The sequence below is a fragment of the Helianthus annuus genome, chromosome 16, assembly GCF_002127325.2.
Source record: "Helianthus annuus cultivar XRQ/B chromosome 16, HanXRQr2.0-SUNRISE, whole genome shotgun sequence".
Lineage (NCBI taxonomy): Eukaryota > Viridiplantae > Streptophyta > Magnoliopsida > Asterales > Asteraceae > Helianthus > Helianthus annuus.
This window is the reverse complement of record NC_035448.2, coordinates 199,876,608-199,889,665: the sequence shown is the minus strand read 5'-3', so window position 1 is coordinate 199,889,665 and position 13,058 is coordinate 199,876,608. Positions and strand designations below refer to the sequence as shown.

Genomic DNA, 13,058 nt, shown 5'->3' with positions numbered 1-13,058 from the left:
TATCGGGTGGCTTGATCATTTAGAATTTAAATCATGAAGCCACACACCCTAAACATTCAGCTTGATCATTTTCAATTGTAAGCGATCAACCTGATCCTTTCTTACAATTCAACTATTCACCTATTTAGCACACACGACTACACTAAGCCTATTCGTACAACAACGGATAAACTAAAATGCATTAACATTTTTCTTTTAACAACAATAACCAAATTAGTAATTATTTATATTTTGTATGAATAATTCACAATCCAAAGATGGAGACTTACTAATACTATTTTGAATCCTTCATGATCATATATATATACACACACACACACACACATACATATCAAGATTATCCGAACTCTTATACATATCAAACAACTATGGTGATTATTCATTATATTCCATATTTATCGCTTATCAAATATACACTCCCAAACTACTACGGTGATTATGCATTACATTCCATATGTGTCACATATGAAATATGCACTCCCAATAACTCTTATACATATCAAGCTACTATGGTGATTATTCATTATATTCCATATTATCACATATTCATATTTAACACTTATCAAATGTTCATAATTTGTCCCATCACAAACTTGAAGACGATCCATCCCCGATCCCATATCGATCATGTTGACTAAGTTGAGAAGCTAAAAACTTATCAAGAGCTCTCCAATCAGTCACTTTATTATTGTTGCTAGTATCATTGATTATGTTTATCCCTACTGGTAGATCATCTTCCTTGTCATTATTGCCTAATGGAGACACCAATGAATATATAGAGCTAGGCCACTTAATTGACAGGAGAGATGGGCTCTTGAGTTGTGGAAGTTGTTCGAATTGATCACAATGAACAAACTTTAAATTCTCATTTGCTTCCAATTCTTGCTTGCACATGAAGCTATTTGAAAATATAGAACTAGAAGGCTGACTTGTGATATAATCTAGTGGATCCATGGTCGGCCTGGCATGCATCCACCTATTGTAGAAGAAGTTTGATTCCCATCCTTCAGAGTATTTTGGTTGTCCTGTTGTTGGCTTCTTGAATGTGCGGCACACAACCCATCCTTCTTCCTGCAAGAAAATTATAACCATTCTCAAGTAACGCTACAATAAAAATTAGGACAACCTACAAAAAAAAAGTAACTTATACCACGTATAAATTGATGTATAAAAAATAAATGCTTATTGACTCATGAGTGAGAATTAATAGTATAAAAAATCAAGACTTGTCGACCTATAACTTATATTGCATACACCATTTAAGTGAATAAATTTGGTCAAAATGGAATGATATAAAAAGTTATAAGACCGAAGAAATCATAATAGTATAGTGGAATTGTAGAAGAAGTTTGTTTAGAAGCTAGGTGGCTACTGCATACTACTTTGGCATACTGTTTATATATGAAAAAAACAACAATTCTTGTAAACCAAGAATTCCATATAGATACGTTATAGGCCTAAACTTAAAGGTACAAGGATAATTTGATAAGAGGCATAGAAGAAAATATTTTTATTTTTTTCTTATCAAGATAAGAATTGAAAAAAAAAACATCAAAGACTATTCTTATTTGCAACACCAACTAACCATTTGGTTCAAGTGGGTAGTTCCCTCTTGACAAGATTTCAAGGGTCTACGTCCCTTTGTCAGGATCAAGGCAACACTGCATGTGGGTATTAAAGGATTTGAGTCCTTTGTGGGATCTCTCTTCGGCTATATGGTTAGGATCTGAAAGTTAAAATCCACTAGGAATTGATTTCCAAGGAGTAATTGAACATCAGTAGTAGAGCCAATTCTATTAGTGCACTATTCGTCTGGCCATAGTAGAAATCTAACTATACATGTAATATCAAGTGTCTTGAGTCTGTATTATACCGGAAGAGGCTTCGCTAGGTAGATTTAGGAGTGATTAGGATGATTTAGGATTTAGTATAATATGGAGAGAGCGGATTTGATCAAATATGATGTGGTCATCCAAGATGACATCCATAAGTCCTAAATCATCATTACATCATCATTGGCATGCATAAACTTAGAAAGTCAACTTTTAAAAAATATAGTCAACATGAGTGAGCAATTACACACATAAGGAAGAACATGGAACATTATATACATACGGATGTAAACCATTTACATTAGTACGGAGCTAGAAATCTTCATACGTACGGACTTACTTCATCATCTACTATAAATACCTACTATATATCCGTTCAAGTAACCCTTCAAGCAGCGCTCTTCAAGTCTTCATACGGATCAACAATAGATTAGGTGTATTATGTGTCGTAGAGTTGAAACTCTGTCAGGTTGTCGTCAGGATCATAATAAAACGTTTAGTATTTACGTTCGTGTCTCGATTACGGGTCGGTTTAACGGATTCCGCACGTTAAATCAGATTAAACGCAGAACTTGTGTTCTATAATGAACCGTTACTACTCCAACAATTGGTATCAGAGCTACGAAACCGATTCAATCGATCTAACAATTGACTGAATCATCTACATTCATGAATTATGGACTTTTAGGGGATTTCAGACGTAAAACATCAAATAAATGGTCAATTCACAGACAAAAAGTAAAACTGAGACCATAAGATTGATTAATATTGAATTTCGACCTAGTCTGTGAAAGAATCAACATAAAATTCGCAGAAATAAAGATTTTGGATCGAAAAATTGAATCAACGGTGTTTGAACGGAGGAACTACATCCGCACAAAAGTACTTCATTCGCACGAATGTAGATACATCCGCACGAAAGTACTTCATTCGCAAGAATGTAGATATATCCGCGTGAAAGGTTCTCATCCGCGCGGAAGTGTCCAAATGCCTAAAAAAGGCATTTTTTGATCGTAGTGACCAGAGGAGTGTCCAGAAAAATTTGGTGATAGATATTTTTTTCGAGATTTTAACGTCAAATACGGGCTGTTCGGGGACACCGTCGGAGGATTCAGAGAATAGATTTGAATAGATTTGATGATGAGATCACAAAGTTTTGAAGATAGTGGGGTAGTCACGTATACATATGCAGAATGTTTATCATTTGGAGTAGTGACTATTAATGGGCCAAATAGAAAAATCCGCAATGATGAAAAACTGACTTTTGTGAAGCAAAATGTCACATTTTCCGCATAGTTGAGTTTTTTAGTGAACGGATAGGACTGAATTTGCTTATTTTGAGGGGAATTCAGTGATAAGTATACAGAGGTCAGAATTTGAAAAAATAAGGGGGAATAAAAATTTCATTAGAATATATTGAAATTCAGAAGACATGCAACAGTATTCGGGTGGTTCTGACTTCAGATTGTCCGGGAATACATAGGATCTGAATTCGTTAGTTCGTGATCATAGAAAGTTTAGATTTTTTGGATTTGTATTTACTTTTTTTTTAAACCTTAAGTAATTTATTTATTTGTTGTTTTTACAGGTTCCTAGTTCACCACATTGGCTTTGATCTCACTCTACATGTAGAGCTTGTGAGTGTATTTTGATACTAAAATTAGAAATGATTGAGCCTTTGTTTAAAATAGTCGCTTTTGAAACAAAGGAGAATTAAATACAAGGTGTGTGTACCATCTTAACTTGTCTTTATACTTTTTTCCTCTAATTATTGGTTTTAGGATTTTTGTATAATATGAAATTGTCTCTTTTCTTACAATCTTTTGCTTTGTGTCAGAAGGGAACAAATAATAAAAGGTTGAATTGAGTCATCAACGAGTTGGTGAAAGAAAAAAAGAGATAGAAAATAGTTAAACGGGTCATTGAGGATTTTATGAAAAATAAGGAGGCTATGCTGATATGATGACGAACTTTGAATCTTTTTTAATAAAATTCTGTGATTCGGAACATACAAGCACTAAGTTAAAGCTATGAAAACTTTTAGATGTCTATTATGTTCAGATAGTTCGAATATTTGAAATTTCATTTTGTAACATCAGTTAATATGTTTTGTATAGTTTAGAATATTAGTTGAATGGTTAAAATTAAAATTATGAAAGTTTTTACTATATTTAGAATGAAATTAAAATCATTGAATTTGGTTGATTGTAAATCATCAATGTATTTAGTTATTATAAACAATTGTATTTAGTTGATTATGTTTCGAAAAAATAAATATTTGGTTAGTTTTTATTAATGATTATTTACAGTTGTCAAACTTAAACCACTATATTTGGTTGATAACTAGGTTTTTTATCCGCCGCGCGTTGCGGCGGCGGCGCCGTATGTGACGTTATAAATTATAGATTACAATCAACGCGACTCGTTTTTTAACTAAATTTACGTAAAGCGTAGAGTAATCCAAATTCATACCGTTGAATGAAAATATATTATATTTGACACGACTTGTTTTCAAACAAAAATTAAGTTGAAACGTAGACCAACTCAAAATGCACACAAAATATACACATGTGTTGGCGTTGTACGCAGCGTGATAAACCCTGCTCGTTTCCGAACTAAACTTACGTCGAAACTTATACTAACTAAAATTTATATGGTCGAATGAAAACGTATTATATTTCATCTAATTTGTTTCCAAACAAAATTTACGACAAAACGAAGTGCAACTCAAAACGTACATAAAAATAGAACTTTATATCGTTGACTCGTCTTGTTTTGAAACCAAAAATTACATTAAAGCGTATTTAACAAAAACCTTTTCCAATACATCAGATTATGAAATAGTGTTGAATAAGAATGAAAACAAAAAAAAAGATAAATAAAGAAAAACACATCATCACCATAAACACACATGTCTCTAAAAAAACAAAAAGGTAATTAAAAACCAAAATGGGCTTCAAAAGTAAAACAAAAGAATATGAGATAAGGGTTGGTGGTACTGTAGCCACCGACCTTTATCTTTTATATATAGTTAATTTACACTAGTCTTGAATATATATATATATATATATATATATATATATATATATATATATAGGCGAAGGTTCTATGCAGAACACTTAATATTGCAAGCACACACAGAACAAAATAAATCACTTATTTTTTCAATCCTAAAAACCTAAAAAATAAATGAAAATGTTATAAATGTAAGATTTATTGTTTCTCACACAAGAATTTAAAACAAAATATGAAAAATCTTCAGTTTTTAAATAACCTACACACATGTAAGTTATGTGTAGGCTAAATTACCTACATGTATGTATACTATGTGTAGGAAAAAATATATGATTTTTATGTATATATAATACATATATGAATGTAAGAAACATAAAATTTAAGAAATATGAACCTTAAATCCCAAATTTAGTGATATGGAGTTGTTCTTTTTGTTCTCGCAATAATTAGTGTTCTGTAATGATCCTTATCCTATATATATATATATATATATATATATATATATATATATATATATATATGGTAAGGTTCATGTGAGAACCACCTTTATTGCGAGAATCGTGATAACCAATGTGAACACAACCTAAAATAGCTAAAAAACCTAACCCACACCCCCTCCCCCCCCCCAAAAAAAAAAAGAAAAACCTAACCACCCACCCCCCCCCCCAACCTAAATGCTAAAAACTAAACTCCTCAAAAAACCTAAACCCCCCCCCCCAAGTTAAAATGCTAAAAACTAATCTTGACCCTTGATATATATAGGATTAGGTTAAAGAGTGAACAACTTCTTGAGAGTGAACTGTGTGAACTAATCTTGACCCTTGATTATTTTTTAGATTAAAAGGGTAAGATTGACATTAGCCAAGTATGTTTAATTAAAATCCCTTAATTTTCTCCTCTCTTAACTCTCTCTCTCTCTCTCTCTCTCTCTCTCTCGTTTTTAATTAATTCTCCATTATTTTAATTATAAGAGATTGAAGGGCTAATGTTTCTTTTAAATAAACTCTTACGTTCTTTTTAAAATTAAATATTAAACCTAATTAAATTATGTTTTTAACATATGTGTATACGTGTCAGTATATACAAGACTTATACACTTGTGTACTATTACATCTTGTTCCCACAGGTTGGTATATACCAGATTTATACACCTGCATATTATTCAAGTACATATGTATATACAGGTCAGTATATACCAGACGTATACACATGTGTATTATTCAAGTGCATAGTGTATACAAGTCGATATATACCAGACTTATACACTTGTGTATTATTACATATTGTCCACTATGCATCTTTTCATCAGATATTGATCTAATACATATATGTATAGATAATGTAATTAAATATTTTTAATCTTGTTCTAGATGGAACAATATTTAATAATGTTTGTATTTTTTCTTTTAAATTATCAAATATTAAGTTAGGTAATTTGTGTGAGAAAAAAATATAGAGAATGTAATTAAATATTTTTTAATTGGAAAAAGAAATCAGGAGAGAAAAAAAATCAATTAATTAAATGAAGAGAGAAAAATACAATTATACCCTCATGTCTATTAAATTACATGTAAGTTACAAAAGATAATTAAAATCTTGCCACTAAAGAAAAAAATATAGATCTACAAAATCAATGGTCAGGATAAGTTTATTTTGTTCACAAATATATCATTGTTCACTCATGAACCCTACCCTATATATATATAGGGTGGGATTCAGCTACAAAGTTTATTTTTCCTACAAAGTATACAAAGATATAACACACCACAATTTCAACCATAAAACACACTCAAAACCCACAAATGAAAGAGTGGAGATCACAAAAACACAATATCCAAACCCTAAGAGTCCATAAAAACTTCAAACACACCATCGTAGAACTATGAATATAAAACACAACATGATAATCAACATAAAACATACCAATATTAGTCATTCGATAATCAAATCCTTAACATCTAAAATACAACACAAAACCCACAAATATGGCGTTTTAGTAATCTTCACTTTGCTATTTGTGAGTTTTGAGTGTGTTTTATGGTTGACATTATGATGTTTTATGACTTTTTATACTTTGTAGGAAAAATGGACTTTGAAGCCAACCCCCACCCTATATATGTGTGTGTGTGTGTGCATGTATACATGGTTGGGTTAACGTACAATATTTCTTAATATATAATACGTACAAGATGAAAATTACGCATGTTATAAAACTCAAAGACCTAATAACGCATATTGAAAACTATATATACGGGTGAGATTTAGGGAAAACGTCTAAAAGTGTGAAAATGGTGAGAACGATTTTGGTGTTGACATGTGGCGTTGGTGCTAACTTACACTAAGGGTAATATTGTCAAGAAATTCATGCACATGCTACTCACACGCATATTCCACCATCTTTTTTAAACTCTCGTAACTTTTCTATACGTGATTATTTTTTAAAAAATACACCATAAAATCGAGTGTTTTATTATCTTTCTAACGAGTATACTATTGCTATACTTTTGAAATTAAAAAAAATAACATGAATTGGGTGTTCAAATAAAAACGCCATAAAAACATCCAGTTTAGAAAACGTCATGAAAAATCCCCAGTTGAAAACGCCATAAAACACACAGTTCAGAAAAACATCATAAAAACTCAGTTGAAAACGCCATTAAAACACTCAGTTCAGAAAAACGTTATAAAAATACTAAGTTGAAAACGCCATAAAACACCCAGTTCAGAAAAACACCATGAAAAACTCAGCTGAAAACGCCATAAAAACACTTATTTTAGAAAACGCCATAAAAAACTAGTTGAAAAACGCCATAAAAAATCAACTTTAAAAAAACGCCATAAAAAACCCACTTCATTTTTTTCGAAAAATATATCAATAGTATACTCATTGGAAAAATAAAAAACGCTGAATTTTACGGTGTGATTTTTTTGAAAAAACAATCGCGTATAATAAAGTTTGGCGTTTAAATATGTTCGGGGAAAATGGCATGTGATTAGCATGGGCACCCTTTTTTGAATCTTCCCATTTACCCCTTCTGATAGTTCAAGGCCCCTAGTATATACAAAACCACCACCGCATCAATCTTAGGCACAAGCCACTAAGATCTTGTGGCTGAGAATCTTTCCCACCGTTTTCACACTTTGAGCCGTTTTCTCCTGATCACACACACACACACACATATATATATATATATAGGGGATGGTTCAAATGAAAACCACTTTTATTGTGAAAACTCGAAAACTAACTAAAAAAAGCCTAAAAACACACACACAAAAAAAATTTTTTGTTCAATTTTTTTTTATAAAAATCGCTGGTTTTTATATATGAAAAAAAACTTTTTTTTCAAAAAAAAAAATTGTAGTACACATGAGTAATAATACACATGTGTAGTGCACATGCACATGTGTAGTATTACACATGTGCACTATACAAAAAAAAAATTATATAAAAAAACCTGCGAAAATTATTATGCAAAAAAAAAATTTATATGTTTTTTTGGCTTTTTTAGTTAGTTTTCGAGTTTTCACAATAACTAGTGGTTTTCATTTGAACCTTCCCCTATATATATGATTCAGTTCAAAGAGGAACCACTACTAGTTGTAAGAACCATGAGAACTCCTATCATCCAACAAAATTTTAACACATCCCCTATATTCAAATTAAATTAAAAGGGCGATGTAGTCTTTTACTCTTGATGTCACATCATTTTTCTCTCTCTTATTTTTAAAAGTCACATCCACTTTCTTTCTTTCCTTCTCCTTCGTTTTCTTTTACAATAGAATATTGCTCTTTCTTCTCATATTTCTCTTTCTCTCATTTTACAGTAAAAAAAAACAAATGGAGATTAAAAAAAATGTTTGATTTATCATATTCAATATATGTAGAAAGCAAATCAAGATCTAAAAGAAAATGCCCAGAAGTTAGACTTAGATCGAGGTGGTTGTGGTGTTCGAAGACAGCGGAACCACCGTGGAAGACGGAAAGGGGTGGGGTCGCCGGTGATGGTGGCGGATCGAGGAAAGGATACCCGGCAAGATGACTGATCAGGGTGACGTAGACGGCGCCAGCAGCGGTGGTGGTTCTGTGACGGAGATGGTGGTGGCACGACGATGGTGACGGGGGTGGTGGTGGTTTTGTCGGTTTCAAATGTACAAGTTTTTTTTTTTTTTTTTGAAAATGTTTGCATATGTAAATGTTTAACCCTAAAGCGATCCAGCTTCCCATCAAGATGACGGATTGGGGTGATGCAGACGACGGAAAGGGGTGGGGTCGCCGGTGATGGTGGCGGATCGGGGAACGGATCCCGACAGGATGACTGATCGGGGGTGATGTGGATGGCGGCGACAGTGTTGAATGAAGTGGAAGGGGGTGATGTAGAATTCGGCGGCGGTGGTGGTTCTGTGACGGCGATGGTGACGTAAAAATCAAACGTAAGAAAAAAACGCCGATGTGAAACATCAAACGTAAAAAAACGCCTACGTAAAACATCAAACGTGAAAAATGTAATAAGGGAAATATTAAAATAAAAAGGCTAGTTTATTTTGGTCGAACATAAAACGTAAGCGTTCGCGCCGACGTAAACCATCAAACGTAAAAAGAATAGAGAAGCTGTGGATGTTAAAAATTGATCTATGTTTTTCAAATGTTTTTAACATGTATGTAATCATAAAAATACATATAATAGATGATAAAAAAATCCTAAATACAAAAAAATATATATATAAAATGATTGTTTATTAGGAGTTCTGAAAGTTTGCAATTATTTAGAGTTCTGAAATGAACCCAGCCCTATATATATATATATATATATATATATATATATATATATATATATATATATATATGTAGGGGAAGGTTCAAATGAAAACCACTAATTATTGTGAAAACTCGAAAACTAACTAAAAAAGCCAAAAAAACATACCAAAAAATTTATTTATTTATTTATTTTTTTGCATAATAATTTTCGCAGGTTTTTTTATATAAAAAAATTTAAAAAAAAAATTGTGTAGTTCACATGTGTAATAATACACATGTGTAGTACATGTGTAATACCACACATGTGAATGTGTACTACAATTTTTTTTTTTTGAATTTTTTTTTCATATATAAAAACCAGCGATTTTTATAAAAAAAATGAAAAAAAAAATTGTGTGTTTTTTAGGTTTTTTTTAGTTAGTTTTCGAGTTTTCACAATAAAAGTGGTTTTCATTTGAACCATCTTACTTATATATATATATATGGGGGAGGGTTTAAATGAGAACGATAAATATCGCGAGAACTGTGAGAACAAATGAAAAAATCACAACAACTTGATCAAAAACAATTCAAATTCAAAATTTCTTTTTACACTTATCATTATTGTTCAAATACAATGTTAAAAATTAAATTTACATTTAAATTTACATGAATTCGTAAACAAAGAAAATTTACACATGCGTAAAGAATCTAATAAGAGTGATTTTGAGAGGAGAAATGAACTATTTGCTGTTGTAAATTCTTTTTCTAATATTGTATTTTAATTACAATGAGGTTTGTATTAAAAAAATTCGATTTTGATTGGTTTTTTCATTTGTTCTCACGGTTCTCGCAATATTTAGCGTTCTCAAGATAACCCTCATCTCTCTCTCTCTCTCTCTATATATATATATATATATATATATATATATATATATATATATAAAAGATAAATCGAAAACCCACTTGAGTTGAGAAAACTCAAGAAAACCCTATGTAACATCTTTATTTTATTTTTCTAAAAAACATGGAATATAACATAAATGTACTTGAACATTTTATTAAAAAAAATGTAAAAAGCGTCTACTAGTTTTTTTTTAAATGTTCAAAATTTGTATGTTACATTTTTTTTGGACATATATATTATGTAACATGAAACTTTTAACATTTTTTAAAAGATAAACTACTCGGCCCTATTTTGTTTTTTCTTTTATAAAATGTTTAAATATATGTATGTTACATTTCTTATTTTTGTAGAAAAAAATAAAAATATTGCATAGGGTTTTTACAAAGGTTTTTTTTAAGTTTTTTCAACTCAAGTGGGCTTTCGTTTTATTTTTCCCATATATATATATATATATATATATATATATATATATATATATATATATATATATATGGTAGGGATCCTAAGAGAAGTCCACCCTATTTGAGAAACTTGAGAACCATTCTGGACCACACATTTTTCTAAGCTTTTCGTAATATACACATATGTATAGTTTAAAATTGAGTATATACATATATGTATATTGAATTATACACATATGTATATAGTCAATTTTAAACTATACATATGTGTATATTACGAAAAGCTTAGAGAAAATGTGTGGTCCAGAATGCTTCTCAAGTTTCTCAATTAGCAAACTAATTCTCACATGATCCTTATCCTATATATATATATATATATATATATATATATATAGTGAAGATACGTTAGGAACTAGCATTTATGCCGAGAACCAAAAGAACTAGCGTAAGCAAAACCAAAACTACTTAAAAAAATATAAAAAATACACATTTTTATTTTACAAACTTTCCATAGTTAAGTTTCTTTTTCAATTACTAATGGAACCGGTGTAAATGTCTCCTTTTCTTATACCAGTACCAACAACTGTTTTATTAGATGTTAATCACCGTTGTATAAGGCTCCTTTTTTTTGTACTAGTGAACATAAAAATTACTGTTGTTATGAGTATAACCCTCAATTAAAACACTCTTTCACAAAGTATTGTATTAGATCAATTAGATGTTGTGATTGTTCTATATATAGAACACAAATCTTTGGTTATTTTAGGATTACATTTCCACAACAAAAAGTATATACTTGTTCTTGACGTTTTTATATTTTCCGCTTATGATTTCAAATACTCTATTTTGAGACTGATTTATACTATTTATAAAGTTATGTGCAATTATAAACCATAAAACCCAAAAGTTGTGTGTATGTTAATAAAAAACATATTTTTTTCAAAGAAAAAAGTAAATATTTGACATTAAGAAATGAAAAAAGATGAAGAGAACGGAATTTGTGGTAATCAAGAACCATTTTAAAGAAGGAATCAAATTTCTTACCTGAAGAGAACCATTTTCTTTGGATTCAAGCCTGTATTCGTACATGATCCAGTCAGTTTTTTGTCCTTTTGGTGCTCTTCCTTTATAGAACACAAGAGTTTTTCTCATTCCTATAAGCCTTCGATTTTCGTACACCTCCTTGTCTCTTCCAGTAGCCTTCCAAAAACCGGTCATTGTTGATCTGTTTGTTCTTGTCCCAGTGAGATACTTTTTATCATTGTGACTGAAGAAATACCATTCAGTTTGCTCCTCATATCCAATACGACATATCTCTGAATAAAGATAATGGAACATTAGTGACCATTTAATGTTTCATCAACAAGTATATTGAAAATATACTTCTTGCTATGGCAAGTATATAATATATTAGAAAATGGGCACATATTAAAAACTATGAAGAAATGAAAAGAAAAAAAAAAAACCCTAACCCTAATTAGAAAGAAAGAATCTTAAGCACAGAATGCTGGATCTTGCAACACATAAAAAACCCTAGGAGGTAGTATGTGTTACCTATCAGATCCCATGGTTCGATCTGGTACAGATCGATATCTCTAATGACATCAAGATCGATCTTTTGAGATGCAACTTTCTTCCTTAGATAGTAGCCTACAAGTTCTTCATCCGTTGGATGAAATCGAAATCCAGGAGGAACAAGTGATGACTGACCCATAGTGTCCATGATAAAACTAAAAAATAACAAGTCTGTATCGTACTTATTTAATTCTGCATCATATTTATCACCAACTTTGCATTAGTTGTAAATTAGGATCCTTACAAAATCTTAAGCATTTATAGAGAGAGAAAGTAAGTGTGTGTGTGTATGTGGGGGTGTGTGTGTGTGAGAGAGAGAGAGAGAGAGAGAGAGTAGAGAGAACAAGATATTGCAAATATGAGTTAACAAGGAAAGGCTATAAAGAAAAAGAAAGAAGAAAAGTAAAAGTAATACGGTGATGAGCTACCCTCATAACTCTTAAGAGTACTCCTTGTTCAATAGAATGACAAATCGCAGAGAGAACCATTTAATTCGTTTCCGCAAGTGAACCATTTAATTCACCTCGGTTAGAATACTTAACTATTTGAATCTAGTAAATGAGACAGAAATATTAGTTGCTTTCGTAAACATA

The 13,058-nt window shown here is 30.9% G+C and overlaps 1 protein-coding gene across 1 annotated transcript; it reads right to left on the bottom strand.

Annotated features, from left to right (window-relative positions):
- Positions 1 to 354: 354 nt before the first annotated feature.
- On the bottom strand, positions 355 to 12,821 carry LOC110918113 (NAC domain-containing protein 76). Its single transcript, XM_022162486.2, has 3 exons — positions 12,445 to 12,821; positions 11,935 to 12,206; positions 355 to 1,071 (listed from the first exon to the last, which is right to left on the bottom strand). The coding sequence occupies exons 1-3, from the start codon at positions 12,611 to 12,613 to the stop codon at positions 586 to 588; spliced, it is 927 nt and encodes a 308-aa protein (XP_022018178.1). The 5' UTR covers positions 12,614 to 12,821; the 3' UTR covers positions 355 to 585.
- Positions 12,822 to 13,058: the final 237 nt, after the last annotated feature.

Bases quoted from the DNA above. Each gene is read 5' to 3' on its own strand.
- LOC110918113 (XM_022162486.2), bottom strand. From the start codon at position 12,613: ATGGACACTATGGGTCAGTCATCACTTGTTCCTCCTGGATTTCGATTT. The intron at 12,207-12,444 runs GTAACACATACT...ATCTTTATTCAG, and splicing joins CGAACCATGGGATCTGATAG to AGATATGTCGTATTGGATAT. The intron at 1,072-11,934 runs GTAAGAAATTTG...ATTTTCTTGCAG, and splicing joins AAGAAAATGGTTCTCTTCAG to GAAGAAGGATGGGTTGTGTG.